This window comes from Balaenoptera acutorostrata, chromosome 1 (assembly GCF_949987535.1).
Source record: "Balaenoptera acutorostrata chromosome 1, mBalAcu1.1, whole genome shotgun sequence".
NCBI lineage: Eukaryota > Metazoa > Chordata > Mammalia > Artiodactyla > Balaenopteridae > Balaenoptera > Balaenoptera acutorostrata.
In genome coordinates, this window is record NC_080064.1 from 140,301,947 (window position 1) to 140,325,706 (window position 23,760).

Below are 23,760 nucleotides of genomic sequence, written 5' to 3' on the forward strand. Positions count from 1 at the left end.
TTTTAATATTTTACTGTTGTTTTTTTTTTTGTAATTCTTTATTTTATTTATTTTTATTTTTGGCTCTGTTGGGTCTTCGTTTCTGTGCTAGGGCTCTCTCCAGTTGCGGCAAGCAGGGGCCACTCTTCATCGTGGTGCGCGGGCCTCTCATTATCGCGGCCTCTCTTGTTGTGGAGCACAGGCTCCAGATGCGCAGGCTCAGTAGTTGTGGCTCACGGGCCTAGTTGCTCCGTGTCATGTGGGATCTTCCCAGACCAGGGCTCGAACCCGTGTCCCCTGCCTTGGCAGGCAGATTCTCAACCACTGTGCCACCAGGGAAGCCCAAGAAACAGATTTTTAAAGACATTGTTTTGAAACTGGTCACCTCACTGAACTTGTTTTTTTTTTTTTTTTTTTTGAACTTGTTTTAATGACATTCTCATAGGTTTTCCAAATAGATCATGATAATGTTTATGAATAAGTTAATGTTTATAAATAGTAAGTTTGCTTTGTTTTTTTTGCAATGTTTAAAGTTTTTATTTCCATTTTCTAAATTTATTGTACTGACTAAAAATTCCAGAAAAAAATATTAAAGAATGATAGTGCATATTTCTTTTTTGGAGACCTCAAACTCTATAGAATTGGTCAGGAAGACTCGGCCTTTAACTGTCAGAACCAGGCAATAACACATGCCAAGTTTAGGACATTTACTCCTGGCATGGCTCCAAGGAGACGGCTGAGAGAGATACAGAGATATTTTTTCTATATTTATTTTCCTTTGAGTTTCATCCTATGTTTTGCAGTCCCAAGAATTCCTCATAGATGTAACCTAATAACCACATTTCACTTCCAGTTGAAGTTTTTGCCACCAGAACCATTTAAATCTTGTTCTAAGGAGTGGGCTTTAATTCCTAAATTACATATTTTAATTTCCTAGTGGGACAGACTCTACATAATTATCAGATCCCACATAATTCTATTTAAAAAAAGTACAACTTTCTATTACTTAACATTATAGATCTGTCAGTTTGCTGGGTGTTCCCTCAAAACCCTACAAGTATATGTATATGTTTTTATATTTACAGAAAAATAATAGGTAAATTTATAACAATATTAAATTTAAATTGTAAATTTAGACAAATGTTTTTGATCATCTGTATTTTATTTTTTTGCAGTGAACGTATATTATTTTTGTCATAGAAAAAACATTTAAAAAAAAATCAGTTTCTCCTTTGTAAAATGAGGACTGGAGTTTCTTTTTCACCTGCAAGAGGAACAGGCAGGTTTGTTCATTAGTATCCTACCTTTTCCCATTTTCCTGCTTTATTTCACAAAAGCAAATGGTTAGAAAAATTTAAACCCTGTTTTTGCAAGACATGAATAATCTGTTTACCACATTCTATTCAATTTCCTTTATTTTGACCTCTTCAGAGGAAGTTTAGATGAGGGATGAAAATGTGAATGGGCAAGTATGGATTAGCTATTATCATTCTAATGAATGAAGCCTCAGACACTGTCTAGCCCAGCTCTTCAGAATTCTCTGCCTTAGTCTATAGACCTAGACCACAGCTAACAGTGATGTTACTTCGCTTCCCATTAACAGGTTATTGCCCGTAAGAGTGTTTGGTCAAGTAACAGGGATCTGGCATTTCTTTGTTCTCCAGCCTTACAACTAAGAGTACTGTCAATGAAAAAAATTAATCGATAGTCGATCTAAGAAAGAAATGGGAAATTTTATTCGAGCCAACCTGAGAATTATAACCCAGGAGGCAGTCTTTCAGAAAGCTCTGAAAACTGTTCCACCTGTTAGAGGTCAAGGCACAGTTACATCAGTGTTTGAGACAAAGGGTTATACATCAAAGTAACATACTGACAGTTTACATAGTTCAACAAGGCAATTAGTAGGTTGTTGTGACCCCCCTACAGGATTGAAAAAGGAATTTTATCTCCTAAGGAGTTACTTTGCTGGAGCCAGGAGGAAATTGTTTTTTTGCTTTTATTTTTGTTTTTTGGCAAGTAGGCATTCCTGTGTCTTTTAAGGGGATCTAGTTAATGTATAATGCAGATGTACAATACACAGTAAAGCAGGTAGCGGTTCAAATGCACAGAGAGAGAATTTTATGTTTAATTTTTCTTTTCATGTCTTAACATAATTTTATTTCATCAGTACCCCATCCTACCCTACTTTTAGAAAACTTATTGTAATATTCAGCATGAGATTTAAAGTAGGTAAAACTGGAATTATAAAAGAAGTTCTGGTCTTAAATGAATTAAAAATCAGGGCTAGGTCTTAGTTTGCACCTAACTTTTTCACTCAAATAATTGATAGTTTTTACATGAATTAGATGCTGTGATTGGTATTGAATATAAAAAAAGAAGGATTTTAAATTTCACCTGATAACCTGGCTCCAGTGTCTATTCAGAGTATCCTCAACAAGTAACTGGATCTATTAAACAATTACTGTCAAAAGGAGCCCTTCAGTAGTTCTTTAGTGCAATTCTCTGGAAGTTGCATTCTCTGGCCAACTTAGAGTAGCTGTTCCCTGCCTGTTTTCCCATGAGTTCAGATGAAATTTTTAGTTTGGCAAGTCAAATTTCATACTTCCTAGTTTTTAGTCAAATGAGATACTTAGCAAATATTTGAGCAGTTGAAAGCGTCACTTCTGTATGTGTGTCTGTGCCAGTTTTGTGATCTTTATCAGAAATGTATTAATGTTTTACCATATGGCCAAAAGGTCTGCTGTATATTCCTCTAAGATGTAACTTCTGTTCCTTTCTGCTTTTAGCTTCATGTATCTTCCTTCCAAAATGCTTCCACCCTCATGTTTCTAAATATCACCCAGGTGTCTATGTTTTTAAAATTTTTCTCTTATTACAAAAGTAATACAGATAGATTGCAAAAGATTTGAAAGACAGGAAAGCACAGAAGAAAATTAAAATCACATATTCTTTTATCACCCAGAAAAGTTGACTTTTTCTTTTTAAAAAAAAAAAAAATTAGCATCATTCTGGTTCAGATTTGTGACTTGCTTTTTTTAGTCAGAATTATGAATTATGAACATCCCACATTGTTAAATATTATAATGCAACATAATTTTTAATGGCACTATGGATATGCCATAATTTTTTAACTTGGGGATTTTTTTTTATGTTTTTTTATTGGAGTATAGTTGTTTTACAATGTTGTATTGGTTTCTACTGTACAACAAAGTAGAAACCCTATGCTATACAGCAGGTTCTCATTAGTTATCTATTTTTTTTTTTTAATTATTTATTTATTTATTTATTTATGGCTGTGCTGGGTCTTCGTTTCTGTGCGAGGGCTCTCTCCAGCTGCGGCAAGCGGGGGCCACTCTTCATCGCAGTGCGCGGGCCTCTCACTATCGCGGCCCCCGTTGCCGCGGAGCACAGGCTCCAGGTGCACAGGCTCAGCAATTGTGGCTCACGGGCCCAGCCGCTCCGCGGCATGTGGGATCCTCCCAGACCGGGGCACGAACCCGTGTCCCCTGCATTGGCAGGCAGACTCCCAACCACTGCGCCACCAGGGAAGCCCCAGTTATCTATTTTATACATATTAGTGTATATATGTCAATCCCAATCTCCCAATTCATCCCACCCCCTCTTTCCCCCCTTGGTGTCCGTACGTTTGTTCTCTATGTCTGTGTCTCTATTTCTGCCTTGCAAACTGGTTCATCTGTACCATTTTTCTAGATTCCACATAAACTTGGGGATTTAGGCTGTTGCTATTTTTGCAATTAAACATAACCTTATTGATGAAAATCTTGCTCAAATTTACAGGTATCTCTGTTACTCCACAGGATAAAATTCTAGAGGAGCAATCACTACATCTAAAGGAATGTGTACTTTTATAGCTTATCTTGTATGTAGTTAGGTTGTCCTCCATAAAAGTTGTTTCAGTTAACACTCACATAAGATGCATGTGTATGTGCTTCTTTCCTTGTACCTTTGCTAGTACTCAGTATAAATGGGCACTTCTTCAGAACACCCTCCCCTGACCTCTCCCTCTTCACCAACCCTAGTCTAAGTTAGATCTCACATTGCTTTCCTAACACTTTCAGGCATAGTATTCTATCATGACACTCTGTGGGTTTTTCATAATGTTCATCATAGTTGTAATTATGTAATTATATGACTGTCTCATGTTGGTCTCCCATCACTAGACTGCAAGTTCCATGAGGGCAGTGATCATACCTAGTTTATTTACCCCTGTATATTCAGTGCTGAGTACAATGTGAAGCACATAGTTTGTGTTCAGTACATATTTGTTAAATGAATAAATGAGCATTATTGTAAAAATATTCCAATTTGATAGGCAAATAACTATATCTGACTATTAATGTCTGTTTATTAGAGGTTGAACTTCATGCTTTTATTGGCTAGCTAGTGTTAGTTTTTAATCAATTGCCTATTCATATCTTCATCCATTTTTCTGAGGAGTATATCTTTTTGATTCAAAGCTCTTCTCTGCCCCTTCTCTGGTTCTGTAGGCTCCTATCTGAATATGGCATATATATATAGTGGGTTACTTTCCATCTTTATTTATGCCCCTATTTGTGATCTTTTGTTAGCTTGATTTATTGTCCATTTTTTCTGTTTGGTGTGTAGGCATCTGACACTAAAGCATTGTTGAAATCAGGGTCTCCTCTTGATTACTTTCTTCATGTCAATCACTGATTATCTCCCACTCCTACTTTCCCCAAAACATTATAACTTTTACCCTCTACTTATCTACTTACCTACTAATCTAGATATTCCCAGGATTACTTGGACTTTAAAAAATCTCCCTCACTGCATTCAGTTTAAAGTCAGCTTAATTTACTCATCTAGCTTGAGGCAAAAAACATTTTTTTCTTATCTTCTTGAGATGCATTCTGTTCCTAGCTAAGAGCCTATCATTTTGACATCTTAACCCAGGCTTGGCAAATATTGGGTTGGCTAAAAAGTTCGTTCGGTTTTTTCCATAAGATGGCTCTAGTAGCACCTAGTTGTCTTTAGCTTCATTTGAAACAATTTTGTTTGATTGTATTGTGACAGCTGTCATATCAACGTGCATTTAAAAAAAAAAAACTTATCAAAATTGGTGAATTTTTGTGTAGCTGTGAAAAGTGACCCTTTTTTGGTCCCCTGAAACACATAGCACAGTGATAATTTACAGTAAGCCCCCTACAAACGAACCTTCAAGTTGTGAACTTTCAAAGATGCGAACGTGCATTCCATCAGCGTCCGGCGTGAGTGAAATTGCAGCTTGCCCTCTGTCTCCTATTACTGACAATCCTTCAGCTCTACCGTTTCCCACCTCCTTTCCCTCCTCCAGTCAGTAACTCTTCTTGCCTGTTCACTCTATGCCAGCCCCTGTATGCCAGCTGTTGTATTGTACTACTGTACTTTTTGAGGTACTGTACTGTAAGATTAAAAATGTTTTCTTTATTTTTTTGTGTTTGTTTTTTATGTATTATTTGTATGAAAAGTATTAAAAACCTATTACAGTACAGTACTATATAGTACCTAGGCTAACTTTGTTGGACTTATGAACAACTTGGACTTAAAAACGTGCTCTTGGAATGGAACTCGTTTGTATGTAGGGGACTTACTGTAATAAGTTGTTGTATTGAATCTTCAAATGGTGGGAGCATGTTGGGATGTGAAAAATCAATTATCTTTAGGTTCTCCCATTGTTCACTGGGAGAGCTTTAGGGAATTATCTCATGGCAGATCCAGAAGAAATGTAAAGAACCTAAGACCAAGGGCTGAGGCATTTTGTGCAAGTTAGTGATATAATCTTAGGAATCTAATTCCCCCTTCTCAGATCCTACTTTCATGTCAGCCTTAGGAGATAATGAGATTGTCTTCGTTTTTCATATGAAGAAACTGAAACCTAAAAGGTCACACAGTTTGTAAGTAATGACAGGCCAAGTGGTAATATGAAGAAATATTAAAAAATAAAAAGTTTAGAAGGAAAAAATTAATAGTGATTATGTCTTTGTGATAGGATTTTAGATGATTTGTATTTTTCTTTATATCTTTGTGTTTTTTCTAATGTATATTTTTTACATTTACTTATCAGCTCTAAATATAACTCCATGATCTTTCATTCTACTTTTTATAATTTTTAAAATATCCTGAATTTTATTATTTGCTTTCCTGTTAAATTTTATTCACCTGTTTTTTTTTTTTTGACATCTTTATTGGAGTATAATTGCTTTACAATGGTGTGTTAGTTTCTGCTTTATAACAAAGTGAATCAGCTATATGTATACATATATCCCCATATCTCCTCCCTCTTGTGTCTCCCTCCCACCCTTTCATTCTACTTCAGGTTTCCACTCCATGGCTCTTCACTGGACCTTGGTGTCTGGATATGTTCCATGATACTCTCTACTCCTAACCTCCTGTGCTTCCAACTTATTTTTTCAGTTATTCCCATGCATCATCTTTTTACCATACTGGGGCCTTTCTATGCCTTTGGCTTCTCTCTACTAAAATCCTCTGACCCCTGCTATCTTAACTTAGGCCTCGCCTATCTTTACCGCCTACCTGTTGAGTTTAGATAATCATCCATTTTTTTCCTCAACTTTATTTTTCCACTTTCTCAGCTATCTGAGCTCCCTTTCCTTTCCTGCTGTTCTCAGGAGTGGGCCTTGCTTCTGAACTCACAGAGAATACTGAAGCTTATCAGATAGTAACTCTCTCCACCTGCTGACCCCACATTTACAGAGCCTTTCTGTATCCCTACTGGTCCTTCTTCATTTCTATTACAACAGCAGAGCTCTCCTTCCTGTCTCCTTAAGGCAAGACATTCCACCGGTGCCCTGACTCGCTCTCATTCCTGGCTCCCAGGAACCTTCCACCATCCCATCTCTAACCTGCGTTAAATAATGTGTTTAATAAACATTGAATAATTTTATACACAGAAGAAAATTAGTAACAAAAATCTTTACTGGGTAAAAGTATGGAATTTGGGGGCTTCCCTGGTGGCGCCGTGGTTAAGAATCCACCTGCCAGTGCAGGGGACACGGGTTCGAGTCCTGGTCCGGGAAGATCCCACATGCCACGGGGCAACTTAGCCCATGTGCCACAACTACTGAGCCTGCGCTCTAGAGCCTGCGAGCCACAACTGCTGAAGCCCACATGCCTAGATCCTGTGCTCCACAACAAGAGAAGCCACCACATAAGCCCGTGCGCTGCAATGAAGAGTAACCCCCACTCACCACAGCTAGAGAGAGCCCGCACGCAGCAGTGAAGAGCCAATGCAGTCAAAAATAAATAAATAAAAGCATTAAAAAAAAAAAGTATGGGATTTTGTAATTGAAGACTCAATCTAATTGTTATAGAGAATGTTAATTATCCTGGAAATTTTCAGTGTTTAGTTTTATAAAGAGTCCAACTACATAAAAAAGGACGAGGGAATTCCCTGGTGGTCCAGTGGTTAGGACTCCCCTCTTTCACTGCTGAGGGCCCAGAATCGATCCCTGGTCAGGGAACTAAGATCTCACAAGCTGTGTGGCCAAAAAAAAAACCCAAAACAAACAAAAAACCCTCAAACCTTTCTACATTAAAAAGTCTGTATGTTAAAAAAAAGAGAGAGTGAAATAATGCCATTTGCAGCAACATGGATGGACCTAGAGATTGTCATACTGAGTGAAGTAAGTCAGACAGAAAAGGACAAATATCATATGATATTGCTTATATGTGGCATCTAAAAAAGTGGTACAAATGAACTTATTTACAAAACAGAAATAGAGTTACAGATGTAGAAAACAGTCTTATGGTTACCAGGGGGGAAGTGGGGAAGGGATAAATGGGAGATTGGGATTGACATATACACACTACTCTATATAAAATAGATAACAAATAAGGGCCTACTGTATAGCACAGGGAACTCTACTCAGTACTCTGTAATGACCTATATGGGCAAAGACTCTAAAAAAGAATGGATATATGTATATGTATAACTGACTCACTTTGCTGTACAGCAGAAAGTAATACAACATTGTAAATCAACTATAGCCCAATAAAATTTTTAAAAAATATATTAAAAAAAAAAAGAGTCCATCAACTCTAAGTGTATTTTATAGGGTATGAAATGTTACAGTGCCTCTTAGGAACACTATTCTTCCATTTGATTGACATACGTTTCCTTTGATAGATGTTTCCTTTAATACTGTTCAGATTTATCTTTGACTATTTTTTTTTTTTGACTGTAACTTGAAAATTTTTTCTGCTTTTTTTCATAGTTGGAGAATACCTTCAAATCAGTTATTGCACAAACTGGACCTGGAGGGACTATCAATCCAGAGCTAAAACATAAGATAAAATTTGTAAGTGTTTGCTGTTTCTGGGAAATGGATGAGAATAATTGATTATACATTTGGGTATCATTTGTGGTTAATTTTAATTTGCCTACAAATATTTTAGTTTTATGTTTATTCCTGATCTTTTCAAATATATTACAAATGGAGTGGCTAATCTTTTAAGATTAGAAAAAAATAAATTTCATACTCTAAACATTTTTAGTGTTCTCAAAATTATTTAGAAAATATAAGTTCCTCCAAAAATTCTCTTTTCTTCCCCTCACCCCAATAAATCATTGTTAAAAGTTAAAGATCTTGGGCTTCCCTGGTGGCACAGTGGTTGAGAATCTGCCTGCCAATGCAAGGGACACGGGTTCGAGCCCTGGGCCTCAACAGGGTCCTGCTCAGTTTCACTAGGAAACATGTTGATCTATATTTACTGATATGGAAAGAGGTCTGTGATATGATATTAAAAAGCTGGAGAAGTAATGACCTTATTTTCATATTCAGTAAAGGTATTTTTATGTGCATATGGACAACAATGGCTACTATCTTTGCTTAACTATGTTTTCCAACATTTTCTATAGTGTGCATTGTATTTCTTTTCTGACATTTAGAATGCTTGAAATTATGCCATAGAATATTTATTTTATGTGAGCTAAAACTAATTATGTTAGCTGAGCTAAAGAACTATGTATGGGAATTTCTGGGGAGTTGTGGCATTGCAGTATTATGCAAGAATGATTTCTCAACTCTGGAAATGTTGGAATTCACTGCCTTTTTTGGTTGTTATAACTTTTTTTAAAACTGGAAACTGGGAGTTCCCTGGTGGTCCAGTGGTTAAGACTTTGCACTCCCAATGCAGGGGACCTGAGTTCAGTCCCTAGTCAGAGAAATAGATCCTGCATGCCACAACTAAAAGCTCACATGCCACAACTAAAAGATGCCGCATGCCACATCTAAAAATCCCTCATGACTCAACTAAAAAGATCCCGCATGCTGCAACTAAGACCCGGTGCAGGCAAATAAATAAATATTTTTTTAAAACCTGGAAACTGATTTTTAAAACAATACTGTGACTTTAATTAATTCACTCAATAATAATGTTATTTTTGCCTTGTTACTATTTAAATTTATACTTTCTTATTTTGATATTTTGTCACCCAGCATTCCAGTGGTGTCTGTTTATATTGTATTTCAATTTTCTATTTATTAGGTTGTATCCAGGTTTCCAGAGGGTTTACTTATTTCTAAACTTCTTGGAGAGTTTGAGGTGAGTGTTTTCTTTTTCACCAACCATGTTTTTTTATGGCTTGCTTATGTTTCTCATGATTGATAGAAATTTTGTCGCTACTCCTTGGATCCTCCAAGTCTATGCTCTAGAACTTAAACATCTTGCTTTGCATTTTGGTGGCCTCTTCTTTACTAAAAGAGTTAAGAATCTGATTCTTAATAAATACTTCACTATGCATAGGAAGGATATTTTTACCACTACTGTTATATTATTAGAATAAAAGTTATTTTTCATGTCTGATAATACTAAGTGTCAGTGGGGATATGGAAAAACAGAATAACTCATACACTGCTTGTGGGACAAAACCCCTTTGGAGAGCATTTTGGCAATATCACTTTACTTGAGGATATGCACCCCTGATGATTCAGGAGTTCTATTAATACTTCTACAGATACACTTTAGAGAAACTCTTAAACATGTGCACATGAAGACATACATATGACACGCACATTGCAGCATAGTAAAAAACTGGAAACAAATTAAATGGCTATCAGTAGGAGAATGGATAAATAAATTGAGATTGACATTTATACAATGGAGTAATATGTAGCAGATAAAATAAATGAACTAGATTTCATCCATGCAACATGAATCATTTTTGGAACAATTATGTTTTAGTGAAAAAAAATCACATTGCAGAATGATAATTCAGATACTGCCATATACCCAAGTTTTAAAAATGGTTAGGTGTGCCAGTCTCTATTTGGAATGCCTTTCTTATAGCAGTTCATTTGTTTTCACAACAGAGTGAGGCACAGAAAAGTAACTTGCCTAAGGGTCAGGTAGCCAATAATGGGTGGAGCCAGGATTTGAAACCCTGGCAGTCTGGCTTCACTATCCTAACTCTTAACTACTATGTCATGAACACTATCACATATTTGTACATATGAACACGGATGTTGTGAGATACTACATAGCATAATGGTTAAGATACATCACCTGTATGTGCTATTTCATAGATGATATGTAAAGTCAGAAAAATATTACCTACTTTATAGAGTTTTGTCAAGTTTAAATGGCTTAAAATAATTAGAACAGTGCCTGCCACATAGTAATTGTTCGATAACTGTTAAAACTCATAGTAGACTAAAAAAAAGAAAACTTAGAAAAGATGCATATCATCCCTCAGTGATGGAGAAAACTTAATTTCACATTGTGAATTTAAAGAAATGAATCTTTTAGAGCCAAAAAGTTTATTTCAAATAGGCCCATGAGAGAAAGCTAAAAGAAAGAGTCTTGATGTTTTTTGGATTAACAAGTCACTTATCTAAAAATGAAATTACAGAATAAAGTGTAGGGACTTCCCTGGTGGCTCAGTGGTTAAGAATCTGCCTGCCAATTCAGGGGACATGGGTTCGAGCCCTGGGCCGGGAAGATCCCACATGCCTCGGAGCAACTAAGCCCACGCGCCGCAGCTACTGAGCCTGCGCTCTAGAGCTTGCGAGCCACAACTACTGAGCCTGTGTGCCACAACTACTGAAGCCTCTGCGCCTAGAGCCCATGCAGTGCAACAAGAGAAGCCACCACAATGAGAAGACCGCATACCGCAACGAAGAGTAACCCCCACTCGCCACAACTAGAGAAAGCCCACACGCAGCAATGAAGACCCAACAGCCAAAAATAAATAAATAACTAAAAAGAATAAAGTGTAAAATAGAGTAATAAAGTAATAGAATATGACTTAATTGTCACAAAATTTATGGGTAAAAATAAACTTCCTATGCCAGATTCACAACTCAAAGTGAATAGTTTTATACAACTAACATTTTAGCAAAAGTAGCTTCCTGTAATAAAAATTCATGGAGTTAAGATTAAAAGTCAACAATCTTGGAAAAATTAAAATAAACCTTTTTTTTTTAAATAGGATTTGTTTTTATATTGGAGTATAGTTGATTAACAATGTTGTGTTAGTTTCCGGTGTGCAGCAATGTGATTCAGTTATACATATACATGTATCTATTCTTTTTCAAATTCTTTTCCCATTTAGGTTATTACAGAATACTGAGCAGAGTTCCCTGTGCTATTCAGTAGGTCCTTGTTGGTTATCTATTTTAAATATAGCAGTGTGTACATGTCAATCCCAAACTCCCAATCTGTCCTTCCCCCACCCCGCCTTCCCCCTTGCTAACCATAAGTTCATTCTCTAAGTCTGTGAGTCTGTAAAACAAACCTTTTAATGTTACAGGGAAGCTCTTTGCCCTTCTTAGTAAAAAGACCTCGGCAGAAATTCAACATTATTATTAGAAATATATAATAAGTATAGATTTAATTTAACCTTTATTCTAACTTGTAGTAACACTTACTAACCCTTTATTTATCCAACATGTTATAAAAGCTACCTGTGTGATTTGTCCTCTTGAAATACCTGGGCACCAGTCTGCCATTCTTTCAAGATCCTTTGTTAAATTGCTAATTGAAGGGAAGATAGTGCAGTGACAGCATAGTTTTTGGATCTTCCTGAAGTGCCACGTAACAACAGTCAGAGAAACTAGATAGCAAAACAAAAAATCCACAGACAATATTTATAACAAAATCGGATAATATATCTCCCATGAATAATTGCTGGAGGGTAATCAGCAGCAGCCACAAGAGCCTCATAATATCAATGTCTGTGCCAGGAGAAAACAGGGAAGCAAGAGAGCCAATGTCTGATGGACCTAGGGACAAAAGAGTCGCAAAATAGCCATCAGGTATTCACTAGAATGTACAGCAAGCCATTTTGAAAACAGCAGCTGAAACTGGATGATATTTTGACTTATCTAATAGCAGAGAATGTTTCATGGTAAGAGTTGAATAGGGCTGGAGCACCATAGCTCCTGTGTATTCTTGAAACTGACCAGCCAGAGCTCCCTTACAGACACTAATGAAAAATTGAGCAGGATACGGACAGTAGAACAAGAGAAGTCTTAGATGTAAGTAGTATTAAGGGAAAAGAGCCAGGAAATTTCAAAATTAACCTACTGTATTTTTAAACAGTATCTGAAAACAATGGAAGGAGGAGCTCTGTGAAGCAGAAAGCAATCCAGAATGATGTCCTGTAAGTCAGGAAAATGAATTGCATAATTCAATGAATTTCAACCGAAGAGGATCAGGGTCAAATTGCATCATTGTCTTAAGAAAAAAAGAGAATAAGGAGCAGAATAACGTATCTACTGACAATAAAAGCATGTCAGAAAGACATGTCCCTAATAAAGATCAAAACTGAAACCTACTTTTTCAAAAATATATACTAAGAAAGTGATACAAAACATGAAAGAACAACATAAATCTGAATTACACGAATTTGTAAATAAGGTGAACAGTACTCAGGGAAGAATTATAAATAAAAGGAAAAATCATTTCAGGAATGAAGACTAAACTTCAAATATTACAAGAGCAAAAAATATAACAGCTTATGCCCTAAGAAAAACAGTAGGTAAAAATGAGGAACATTTTGAAAGTCAAAATAAATGAGGGAGGCACTGGGGATCCAGGCATAAAAGGCTCTGTCACTAAGGTTTTTGAAATCTAGTGAGAAACTCAGGCATGCAAATAAATTAAGGTAATGTTATGTCTGAGTAGCCTATATTGGAACAATCCTGAAGATAATTATTATAAGTTCTGGACAAAATATGCAAAATCACTCTCTGCAGGTACTAGAAATTGTCCAAAAGCAGGCAGAAACTGGAAAGGAGTCAGCACCTGGAGGAGGGAATGGCACCTTTTTATTTGCCTGGATTTTGGCCTGATGGCAGCCCCCATACATTGTTTGGAATTGGAGATTGGATAGAAATCAGAAGTTTTACTGGCTTCTGATTTGGAGCTACATAAGCAGCTGAAAAATGAGGGGAGAAATCATAGGATGGAGAGAGCTGCAGAGAGGGAGCATCAAATTCTGCACATAAATTCTGCTCAAATCTCTGACTGTTGAACTACACATGCCTGGGGCAGACTCAAAGCAGCCTAGTAAGGCTAAAAGAACTGAATCTATTTCAGCTGTTGCCCACCACAGGGAGTCAGAATTTAAGATTAGTCAAGTTAACTCCCAGCTAAAACTAAGCAGAAAGCAGTACTCTTAGAAGGACTGTAAAAGATTCCACAGTCTCTACAGCTTACATATTATGATGTCCAGGATACAAACCAAAATTACTGGATAGATTTAAGAAACAAAATGTGGCCCTTGGTGAAGAGAAAAAATAATCAATGGAAACTGATCCTGAGATGATGCAGATGTTGAAGTTAGCAAAAAGGTTTTAAAGAATTCTTAAAACCACATTAAAAAGAGTGTAAAGCAATATATGTTCACACTAAATGAACAGATAAGAAACCTCAGTGGAGAAAAAGAAATTATAAAGTCAAATGATTTTCTAGAGTTGAAAATAAAATATCTGAAGTAAATTCACTGCAGTGTCTTAAGAACAAATTGGAAATGGCAGAAGAAAGCATCAGTGAACCCCAGAACAGATTGGTAGAAATGATCCAATCTGAAGAACAGAGAGAGAAAATAAATGAAAAAAAATTTTTTTAAAAAGCAGAATCTGGGGGTTCCCTGGTGGTATAGTGGTTAGGATTTGGTGCTTTCACTGCCGTGGCCCAGGTTCAGTCCCTGGTTGGGGAACTGAGAGGCACTGTGAGCCGTGTGGCGTGGCCAAAAAAAAAAAAAAAAAAAAAAAGCAGAATCTGAGAGACCTGTGCGATGATACCAGGTGGCCTAACATATGTGTAATTGTGATGAGAGAAAGATGGTAAGGAGAAAAAATGAAAAGAGAAAAAATTCTTGAGAAAATAATGGTTGAAAATTTTGTAAATTTTATGAAAGAGTTTACAGATTTAAGAAGCCCAGAAAAGCCCACAAAATGAATACAAAGAAAATCTTACATAGGCACATCGTAGTCAAACTGCAGAAAACTCAAAGTAATTAGAAAATCATGCAACTAAAGAAAAATGACACATTGCCATAGAGGGGAACAATGTTAAATATGATGGCTGACCTCTCATTAGGAACAGTAAAGGCTAGAAGACAGTGGAATGACATCTTTAAAGTTTTCAAAAAAAACCCACTCTTTGCCCAATTTTTTATTTCCAGTAGTATAGTATCTTGGTAGTATCTTTCAAGAACTTTGAAGAATGAAGGTAAAGTAGAGGTATTTTCAGATCATCAAAAATGGGTAATTAATTGTAAGCAGCCCTGCATTATAGGAAATTCTAAAGAATATTCTTCAGGCTGAAGGAAATGATGCCAGATTGTACTTGAATCTATAGGAAGGATTGAAGAGCACAGGAAATGGTAAATGTGTGGGTATATAGCAAAGACTTTTTAAAAAATCAATTAAGTATATGACTGTTTAAAGCAAAAATTATAACACTGTATAATTGGGTTTGTAACATGTAGACGTAATATTTGTGAAAACCATGGCATAATGAGTGGAGGGGCAGTACATGGAACTATAGTTTGCAGGGTTCTTGTGTTTTATGTGAAGTAGTACAGTAAGACTGAAAAGTTAAGGATGTATAGAACAATAAATAATGCAGAGTTATAGCTATAAAGCCAATAGATAAATTAAAATGGAATTGTATAAAAATACTCAGTAAACTCAAAGGAAGACGGGGTTTACTGTTCAGCTGTTTTGCTTGAAGGACAACAAAGGAACAAAGTTTGAGAGAAACAAAATACAAATGGGATTAGCAGAAATTAAATAGCAAAAATGTTAGCTGTATAGGAGAAAATATTTGCAAACAATGTGAACAACAAGAGCTCAGTTTCCAAAATATACAAACAGCTCATACAGCTCATTATAAAAAAAAAAACAACCCAATCAAAAAATGGGCAGAAAACCTAAATAGACATTTCTCCAAAGAAGACATACAGAGGGCCAACAGACACATGAAAAGATGCTCAACATTGCTAATTATTAGAGAATGCAAATGCAATAAGGGATCACCTCACACCAGTCAGAATGGCGATCATCAAAAAGTCTACAAATAAATGCTGGAGAGGGTGTGGAGAAAAGGCAACACTCCTGCACTGTTGGTGGGAATGTAAATTGGTGCAGCCACTATTGAGAAACAGTATGGAGGTTCCTTAAAAAACTAAAAATGGAGCTACCATATGACCTAGCAATCCCACTCCTGGGCATATATCTGGAGAAAATCATAATTCAAAAAGATAGATGCACCCCAGTGTTCATTGTAGCACTGTTTACAATAGCCAAGACATGGAAGCAACCTAAGTGTCCATCAGCAGATGAATAAAGAAGATGTGGTATATATATACAATGGAATATTACTCAGCCATAAAAAGGAACGAAATAATGCCATTTGCAGTAACATGGATGGACCTGGAGGTTATCATACCAAGTGAAGTAAGTCAGAGAAAGACAAATATCGTATGATAACACTTATATGTGGGATCTAAAGAATGATACAAATGAACTTATTTACAAATCAGAAACAGACTCGCAGACATAGAAAACAAACTATGGTTAACAAAGGGGAAAGGGAGGGAGGGATAAATTAGGGGTTTGGGATTAACAGACACACACTAATATATATAAAATAGGTAAACAACAAGGACCTACTGTACAGCACAGGAAACTATTTCAATATCTTGTAATAACCTATAAGGAAAAGAATCTGAAAAATATATATGTATATAAACTGAATCATTTTGCTGTACACCTGAAACTAACACAACATTGTAAACCAACTATACTTCAATTTAAAAAATGGTATCTGTAAGTCCAATTATATTAATAATTTCAGGAATGTAGTGGAGTGTATATTACAATTAATGAAGTTACGAAATGGAATGAAAAAGAAAGATGCAACTAAATGCTGTCCACATGAAATACATTGTTAGTAAAAAGATACAGATTGGTTGAAAGTAAAAGATGAAAAAGATATATCATACATACATACAGTAAGCATAAAAGAATTGAAGTGACTAAAAAAAATCAGGTAAAGTCAGAATTCTAGGCAAAGTGTATTATCGGAGATAGAGGGATATTTTATAAGGATAAACGGTTAATTAGGAAGACACAACAGTCAAATGTGTATTCACCTAATAATGCTTTAAGATAAATGATCTAAAAATTGACAGAATTAATTATGAGTTAACTCTACAATTATAGGGGTTTTCTCTTTCTGGCATTTAATAAAATAGTCAAAAAAAAAGAATAAGGACATAGAAAATCTGAACCACACTGTCTACCATCATGATCTGTTTGACTTTTATAGAACGCTGTACCCAACAACTGCAGAATACACATTCTGTTCAGGTACACATGGAACATTTGCCAGGATGGACCATGTAGTTGGCCATGGAATAAGTCTCAACAAATTTCAAAATACTGAAATCTTACAGAGTATGTTCTTTAAGATGGAATTAAATTACAAATCAATACAATGAATTACCTAAGAATTAACCCTCCAGATAATTTGGAAATTAAACAGTTCTCTTCTAAATAACTTATTTTTTAAAATTGAAGTATAGTTGATTTACAATGTTGTGTTAGTGTCTGGGTGTACAGCAAAGTCATTCAGTTATACATATATATGTGTACTTTTTCATACTCTTTTGCATTATGGTTTATTACAGGATATTGAATGTAGCTAAATAACTTATTAAAGACAGAATCACAAGGGAAATTTGAAAATATTTCCAATTGAAAATGAAAATATAACATGTCAAAAATTGTGAGATGTAGCTAAAACAGTGCTCAAAGAGAAATTTGTAGCTCTAAAATGCCTAAATTAGAAGAAAAGAAAGATATAAAATCATCATTGACCTGAAGGTCTACCTTAAGAAGGCTAGAAAAGGGAGGAGCAAAGTAAAGTCAAAATAGTAGGAGAAAAGAAATAATAAAATCAAGAATAGACATTAAGGGCTTCCCTGGTGGCGCAGTGGTTGAGAATCTGCCTGCCAATGCAGGGGACGTGGGTTTGAGCCCTGGCCTGGGAAGATCCCACATGCCGCGGAGCAGCTCGGCCCATGAGCCACAATTGCTGAGCCTGCGCGTCTGGAGCCTGTGCTCGGCAACGAGAGGCCGCGACAGGGAAAGGCCCGCGCACCGCGATGAAGAGTGGCCCCCGCACTGTGATGAAGAGTGGCCCCCGCTTGCCACAACTAGAGAAAGCCCTCGCACAGAAATGAAGACCCAACACAGTCATACATACATACATACATACATACATACATACATACATAAAAAGAATGTAAGCAGACAAGAATAGCATTAAAAAAATAAAAAAATAAAAAATAAAAGAATAGACATTAATAAAATAGCAACAATTAACAAAGCCAAATATTGATTCTTTGTAAGATCACCAAAATTGATAAACCATTAACTAGTTAAATTAAAAAAAAAGAGAGGACACAAACACCAATTTCAGGAAAGAGGTTATATCGTTATAAATTCTACAGATACTAAAAGGACAATAAGGAAATATTATGAACAACTGTGCCTGTCATTTGACAACTTAGATGGAATGGACAAATTCCTCAAAAGACACAAATTACCCAACTGAGGCAAGATGAAATAGAAAATCTGAATATCCCTGTAAGTATCAAGAAATGGATTTTTGTTATTTAAAAAAAACAGAAGAAAGCAAAACACCTCTCCACAAAAGAAGGGAGAAGAAAAAACTCCAGGCCCATATGGTTTTATTGGTGAATTCTGTCAAACTTTTTTTTTTTTTTTTTTTTTTTTTTTTTTAAATAAGTATTTCACTTTATTTCTGCAATTCTCCATCTAGTCAGTACGCCCAGCCATCCTTAATCATGCCCTGGGGGCTTTGATCTTTTGTCTTTCCCATCTGAGGAGCAGTTTAAGCTCCGTCACCTCCTGATTCTTTTTTTTTTTTTTTTTTTTTTTAATTTTATTTATTTATTTATTTATTTATTTTTGGCTGTGCTGGGTCTTCGGTTCGTGCGAGGGCTTTCTCTAGTTGCGGCAAGTGGGGGCCACTCTTCATCGCGGTGCGGGGACCGCTCTTCATCGCGGTGCGCGGGCCTTTCACTATCGCGGCCCCTCCCGTTGCGGGGCACAGGCTCCAGACGCGCAGGCTCAGCAGCTGTGGCTCACGGGCCCAGCTGCTCCGTGGCATGTGGGATCTTCCCAGACCAGGGCTCGAACCCGTGTCTCCTGCATTAGCAGGCAGATTCTCAACCACTGCGCCACCAGGGAAGCCCCGTCAAACTTTTAAGGAGGAAATTATATTAATCATACATTGTTTCTTTCATAAAATAGAATGAGTTGGGGAGTATTTTCTATGAATACATTATCCTGCTACCAAAACTTGACATAGACATTACAAAAAAACCCAATTAGATCATGTTTATCATAACATAGGATAAAAAATATTACAAAATAATAGTAAATTGAATCCAGCAATATGTGAACAAGAGGGTATTTTCCCCCAGCAATACAAGGTTGGCGTAACATTTCAAAAGGAATTAACATAATTCACCATGTTAACAGAATAAGGAAGAAAATCATATGATCATTTTAGATGCAGAAAAAGAATTACCAAAATTTAATACCCATTTGTAATCAAAACTCTCAGAAAAATAGGAATAGAATAGAACTTCCTCAACCTGGTAAAGGATAGCTATGAAAAACCTATACTTGTCATACTTAATAGTAAAACACTGGACACTTTCCCACTAAAATCAGGGCTACCATGTCCATTCGCACGGCTTTAATTCAGTGTTGTACTGGAGGTCCTAGACAGTGTAATAAAATAAGAAAAAAATAGGCACAAAAACTTGAAGTAGTGAAACTCATTATTTGTAGAAAACATGATTGCCTACATAGAATGTACTAAGGAATCCATGAAAAGCTATTAGAACAAATAAGTGAATTTATTAAGGCCAAAGTTAATATAAAAAAGTTGTATATTAATTATATGGATTAATAATAAAAATAATATAATATAGATTAATATAAAAATCTGTTATATTTCCATATGGAGGCAGCAAACAATTGGAAAATGAAATTTTTAAAATTCTATTTACAATAGTGTCAAATTACTTGAAAATAAGTCTAACAAAGAAACATAAGACACCTGTACTGAAAAATACTAACGTTGCTGAGAGAAATTAAAGAAGACTAAATGGAGAGCTGTAACATTCATGGGTAAGAAGCTTAGTATTGTTATTAACCTATAGATTCAGTATTGTCCCCATCATAATTCTTGTAGGCTATTTGTAAATACTGACAAATCCATAAGTTTGTTATATATGAGAGTACATAAGGAGTTCAGTTCTTATGCACTCAAGTGATTTTTGATGGAGATGCCAAAGGAATTCAATGGGGACAGGAAAATCTTTTCAACAAATGATGGTGGAACAACTACTTATGTGGGAAAAAAATAAATCTCAACACCAACCTCACACCATGTACAAAAATTAGGGATATATTATAGACATAAATGGGAAAAATTCAAAATTAAAGCTTCTAGAAGAAAACTATTTACAATCTGGGGATATTTAAGAGTTTCTTAGGACATAGAAAGCAATAATCATTTAAAAGAAAATTGATAATGAGACTTTATCAAAATTTTACTATTTAGGAGACTCCATTTAAAAATTAAAAGGCAGACCACAGACTGGGAAGAAATATTTACAATCATACATCTGAAAAAGGACTCATATCCAGAATACATAGAGAACCTTCTATATCTCCATTACAGAAAGCCAAACAACTCCATTAAAAAAAGGTTTGAACAGACACTTCACAAGTGTAGATGTATGAGTGATTAATAAACACAAATGCTAGTAAACTCATACATTTTTGGTTCAAGTATAAAATGGTACTACTTTGGAAAATGTTCTGACAGTTTGTTATAAAATAAATGTATATTTACTCTTTGATCCAGAATTATACTCTTTGATCCAGAATTATTTATTCAAGAGAAATCAAAGCCTATGTCCCTCCCCCCAAAAGACTTGTACAATAATATTTGTAACAGCTTTATGCTTAATAGCCACAACTGGAGAAAACTCTTATTATTCATTAGTACGAAAATGAATAAAGAAATTGTGGTATATTCTTACAATGAAATACTATTCAGCATTAAAAATAAATCAACTACTGATAGATGAACCAACATGGATGAATTTGAGAAACGCTTGCTGCTGAACAGAAGAGTATACAGTGTAGGATACCTTCTATTTGAATTGCTAGGATAGCCAAAGCTAATTTATGGTGGAAAAAGAGAGTTGTTTTTCTCTGGGAAAGAAAGAACTTGCTGAGTGATGGAAATGTTTTATATCTTAAATATGCGTTTGCGGCACACAGTGTGCATTTATCAAAGCTAATTGAATGATAAACTTAAGTTTTATACATTTCAGTGTATGTAAATTTTATGTTTAAAAAACCAACAGATATTGAACTCAGTTAATTATGTGCATACTGACATATTTTGGGGTAAAGGGTACTGATGTCTGCAGCTCGCGTTGAAATGCTTAAAAAAGGTAAGATGGTTTGGTAGGTAGATGGCTATATAGATGATTAAGGAAATATAGCAGAATACTAATAATTATATAATCTAGGTGGCGGATGTTCACTGTCCAAGTCTTTCACCTTTTCCTGTGTTTAAAAATTTTCATAAGAAAATACTAGGAAAAAATGAACAAGAAAGATTGAAGCGAAAGTAACAGGCATTGAAAACAGGCAGAGAAGAGCCAACGTATGAAATAAAACCAATGATGGAACAGAACAAATATTGAAAACTATAATTTGAGTGAACTTTACTGAAATAGAAGACTTGAAATTATATATTGAAAGAACACACTGCATACCTGAGAATATCAACCCAGAATGACAAACACCAAATTATTGGACTTAAAGAAAAAAATAATCCTTTGAACAAATGAACAAGTGACTTATAAAGGAGACAAAATTAGGTTATAGAACATTTTCAGTGTTCTTCTAAACATTCTCATGTTTAGAAGATAAGGGATTTTAAAAATAACATATTTTAAACACTCAAGGAAAAAAAAATGTGAGCCAAGGATTTTATGGCTAGCAAAATTGACTTTCAACTATACAGAACTAGACAAGCTATTGCTGCCATGCAAGAACTCAAGAACCATTGTTCCCATGAGACCTCAAGGAGTCTACTGAAGAATGAACTTCAGGTAACCAAATTCACTTGAGGGACAGCAACAAAAGAACTGAACGTGAGCGCCACTTATAAAACTAAGACCAAATGAGGGTTAGAAAGAAGAGAATATAGTATATAATGGCTATATACTCTGACAATATAAAGGACAATTACACAAAATGGTAGAAAGAGAAGGGGTGAGCATAGGAAAAAAATGTTAACTGCTTTTATTAATTATACTGGTGATGGTAATGTGAGTACTGTTTTTTTTGAGACTACTGAGTAATGTGATATAGAGCAGCAGTCCCCAACCTTTTTGGCACCAAGGACCAGTTTTGTGGAAGACAGTTTTTCCACAGATGGAGGGTGGGCATGGTTCAGGCGGTAATGTGAGCAGTGGGGAGCAGCAGATGAAGCTTCTCTCGCTCGCCCGCTGCTAACCTCCTGCTGTGCGGCCCTGTTCTAACAGGCCGTGGACCAGTACCAGTATGCCATCCGGGGGTTGGGCACCCCTGATATAGAGCATATTAATAATTATGGGATATATGGGGGTAATTATGAGATAATTTTAATTGTATGTACAAGGATTTCTAATTGCATAAATTGAACCTGGAACATCTTACCATTCCAGACCAGCAAGGACTATTAAAGACTAGGTTCACATTAGAAGGGCTTAGGAATCCATGTGAAGTGTTATTTCAGGTTTCAATAAGGATAATAATTGCAGTGGTTTGAAGCCCATCAAATATGTTTAATTCTATGAGTTCATATGATATTAAAAACTAATTGGTTATCATGGAAGATGATAGAGAACCAATTCATTACCTTAGAAAATGGTAAATAAAGAGAAAGAGCCAGTCACTTACCTCACTTTCCTGAATGAACTGGTAGGACTGTGTAACCAAATAACAGATGAGGGGAGCATATCTCTATAAAATATTCCAACTAAATAACAAAAAAGAATTTATAGAATTAGAATGTCACTATGTTAAGCCTCTCAATAAAATAGTAGATCAGGCATCGACCAGTAATGGCTCCTAACAACACCAAGAAAAAAAAAAAAAAAAAGACAACCAGACAGTATATGTACCTCTTTTTAGAACATGGCATCACTAATAGTGTTGTCATAGGGGTGGAGCATGAGTCTGATCAAGCCGCTGGGTCCAGCTGCCAATTTGCAGAAAATAAACTGTTTGCACTACGAGTGTATCATCTACAAAATCTACTCCATGAGGAAATGAAATCATGTAATCGGATATATGCATATATTTGAAGGCATAAATATAAACTCTAAGGAAAAAATAAAACAACCAAAATGGATTGGAGATGGAAGAGAAGTAAGAGAGTGGGAGTAGAAATACACCAATTACTTTCTTGCTTATGGTTGGGAGTATATAAAGAAGATAACATAACAAAGGACCTAGGGCAGTGTATCTGACATATCAATGGATGGACCAAACTAACTTACTAAAAGAAACTGCTTCTGAGATAGGATTACTCAACTGTGTTTCATATAAGGATTTGGAATTACCTCCGTATTAACTCATTAAAAATACAACAGGTGTAATCTATTATGTTGAAGCATGATGCATGTTCAAGTTTTCACAGTTTCTGGAAAGATTCACAAGAATCTGCTGGTGATGGTTTGCACAAGAAACTAGTAGTAATGGTTACCTCCAAGGAGGTGGTCTCCTGGTCAACTGAGGGATGGGAGTGGGCTGGAGACTTAGTTTTTGCTGTGTACCTTTCTAAAACTTCTGAATATCACTTATTCAAAAAATTGATAACTTACATTAAAAAGAATCCTTCCCAACCTAGTCGTGTGTTCAGCTGAATTGCACATCATAGTACTGGGCACTTACTGAGAAGGTAAAGAAACCATAAGAGAGTAATGAACATAAAAAGAAAAGAAGCCATAATGTGTAATGTACAAAGAAGTAAGTAGAAGTACCAAATCTAACTCACCACCACCCTTCTTCTGTCCTCTACCAGTTCTTTCTTGGGATATCTGTGATTGGCTATAGATGTGATACTAATGACCCTTTTAAACCGTGACTTGACTGACGCTGGGCCCCGTTTTTACAAGTG

At 35.7% G+C, this 23,760-nt stretch overlaps 1 protein-coding gene across 5 annotated transcripts in view; it reads left to right on the forward strand.

Moving 5' to 3' along the window:
• The window catches only part of TDRD5 (tudor domain containing 5), a 104,295-nt gene that overhangs the window by 29,169 nt on the left and 51,366 nt on the right, over positions 1–23,760 (forward strand). For all 5 annotated transcript variants that reach the window (XM_057535822.1, XM_057535838.1, XM_057535852.1 and 2 more), the window contains exons 5-6: positions 8,235–8,318; positions 9,508–9,564. In XM_057535822.1, the coding sequence (XP_057391805.1) occupies positions 8,235–8,318; positions 9,508–9,564 (141 nt within the window). The remainder of the gene's footprint in view (positions 1–8,234; positions 8,319–9,507; positions 9,565–23,760) is intronic.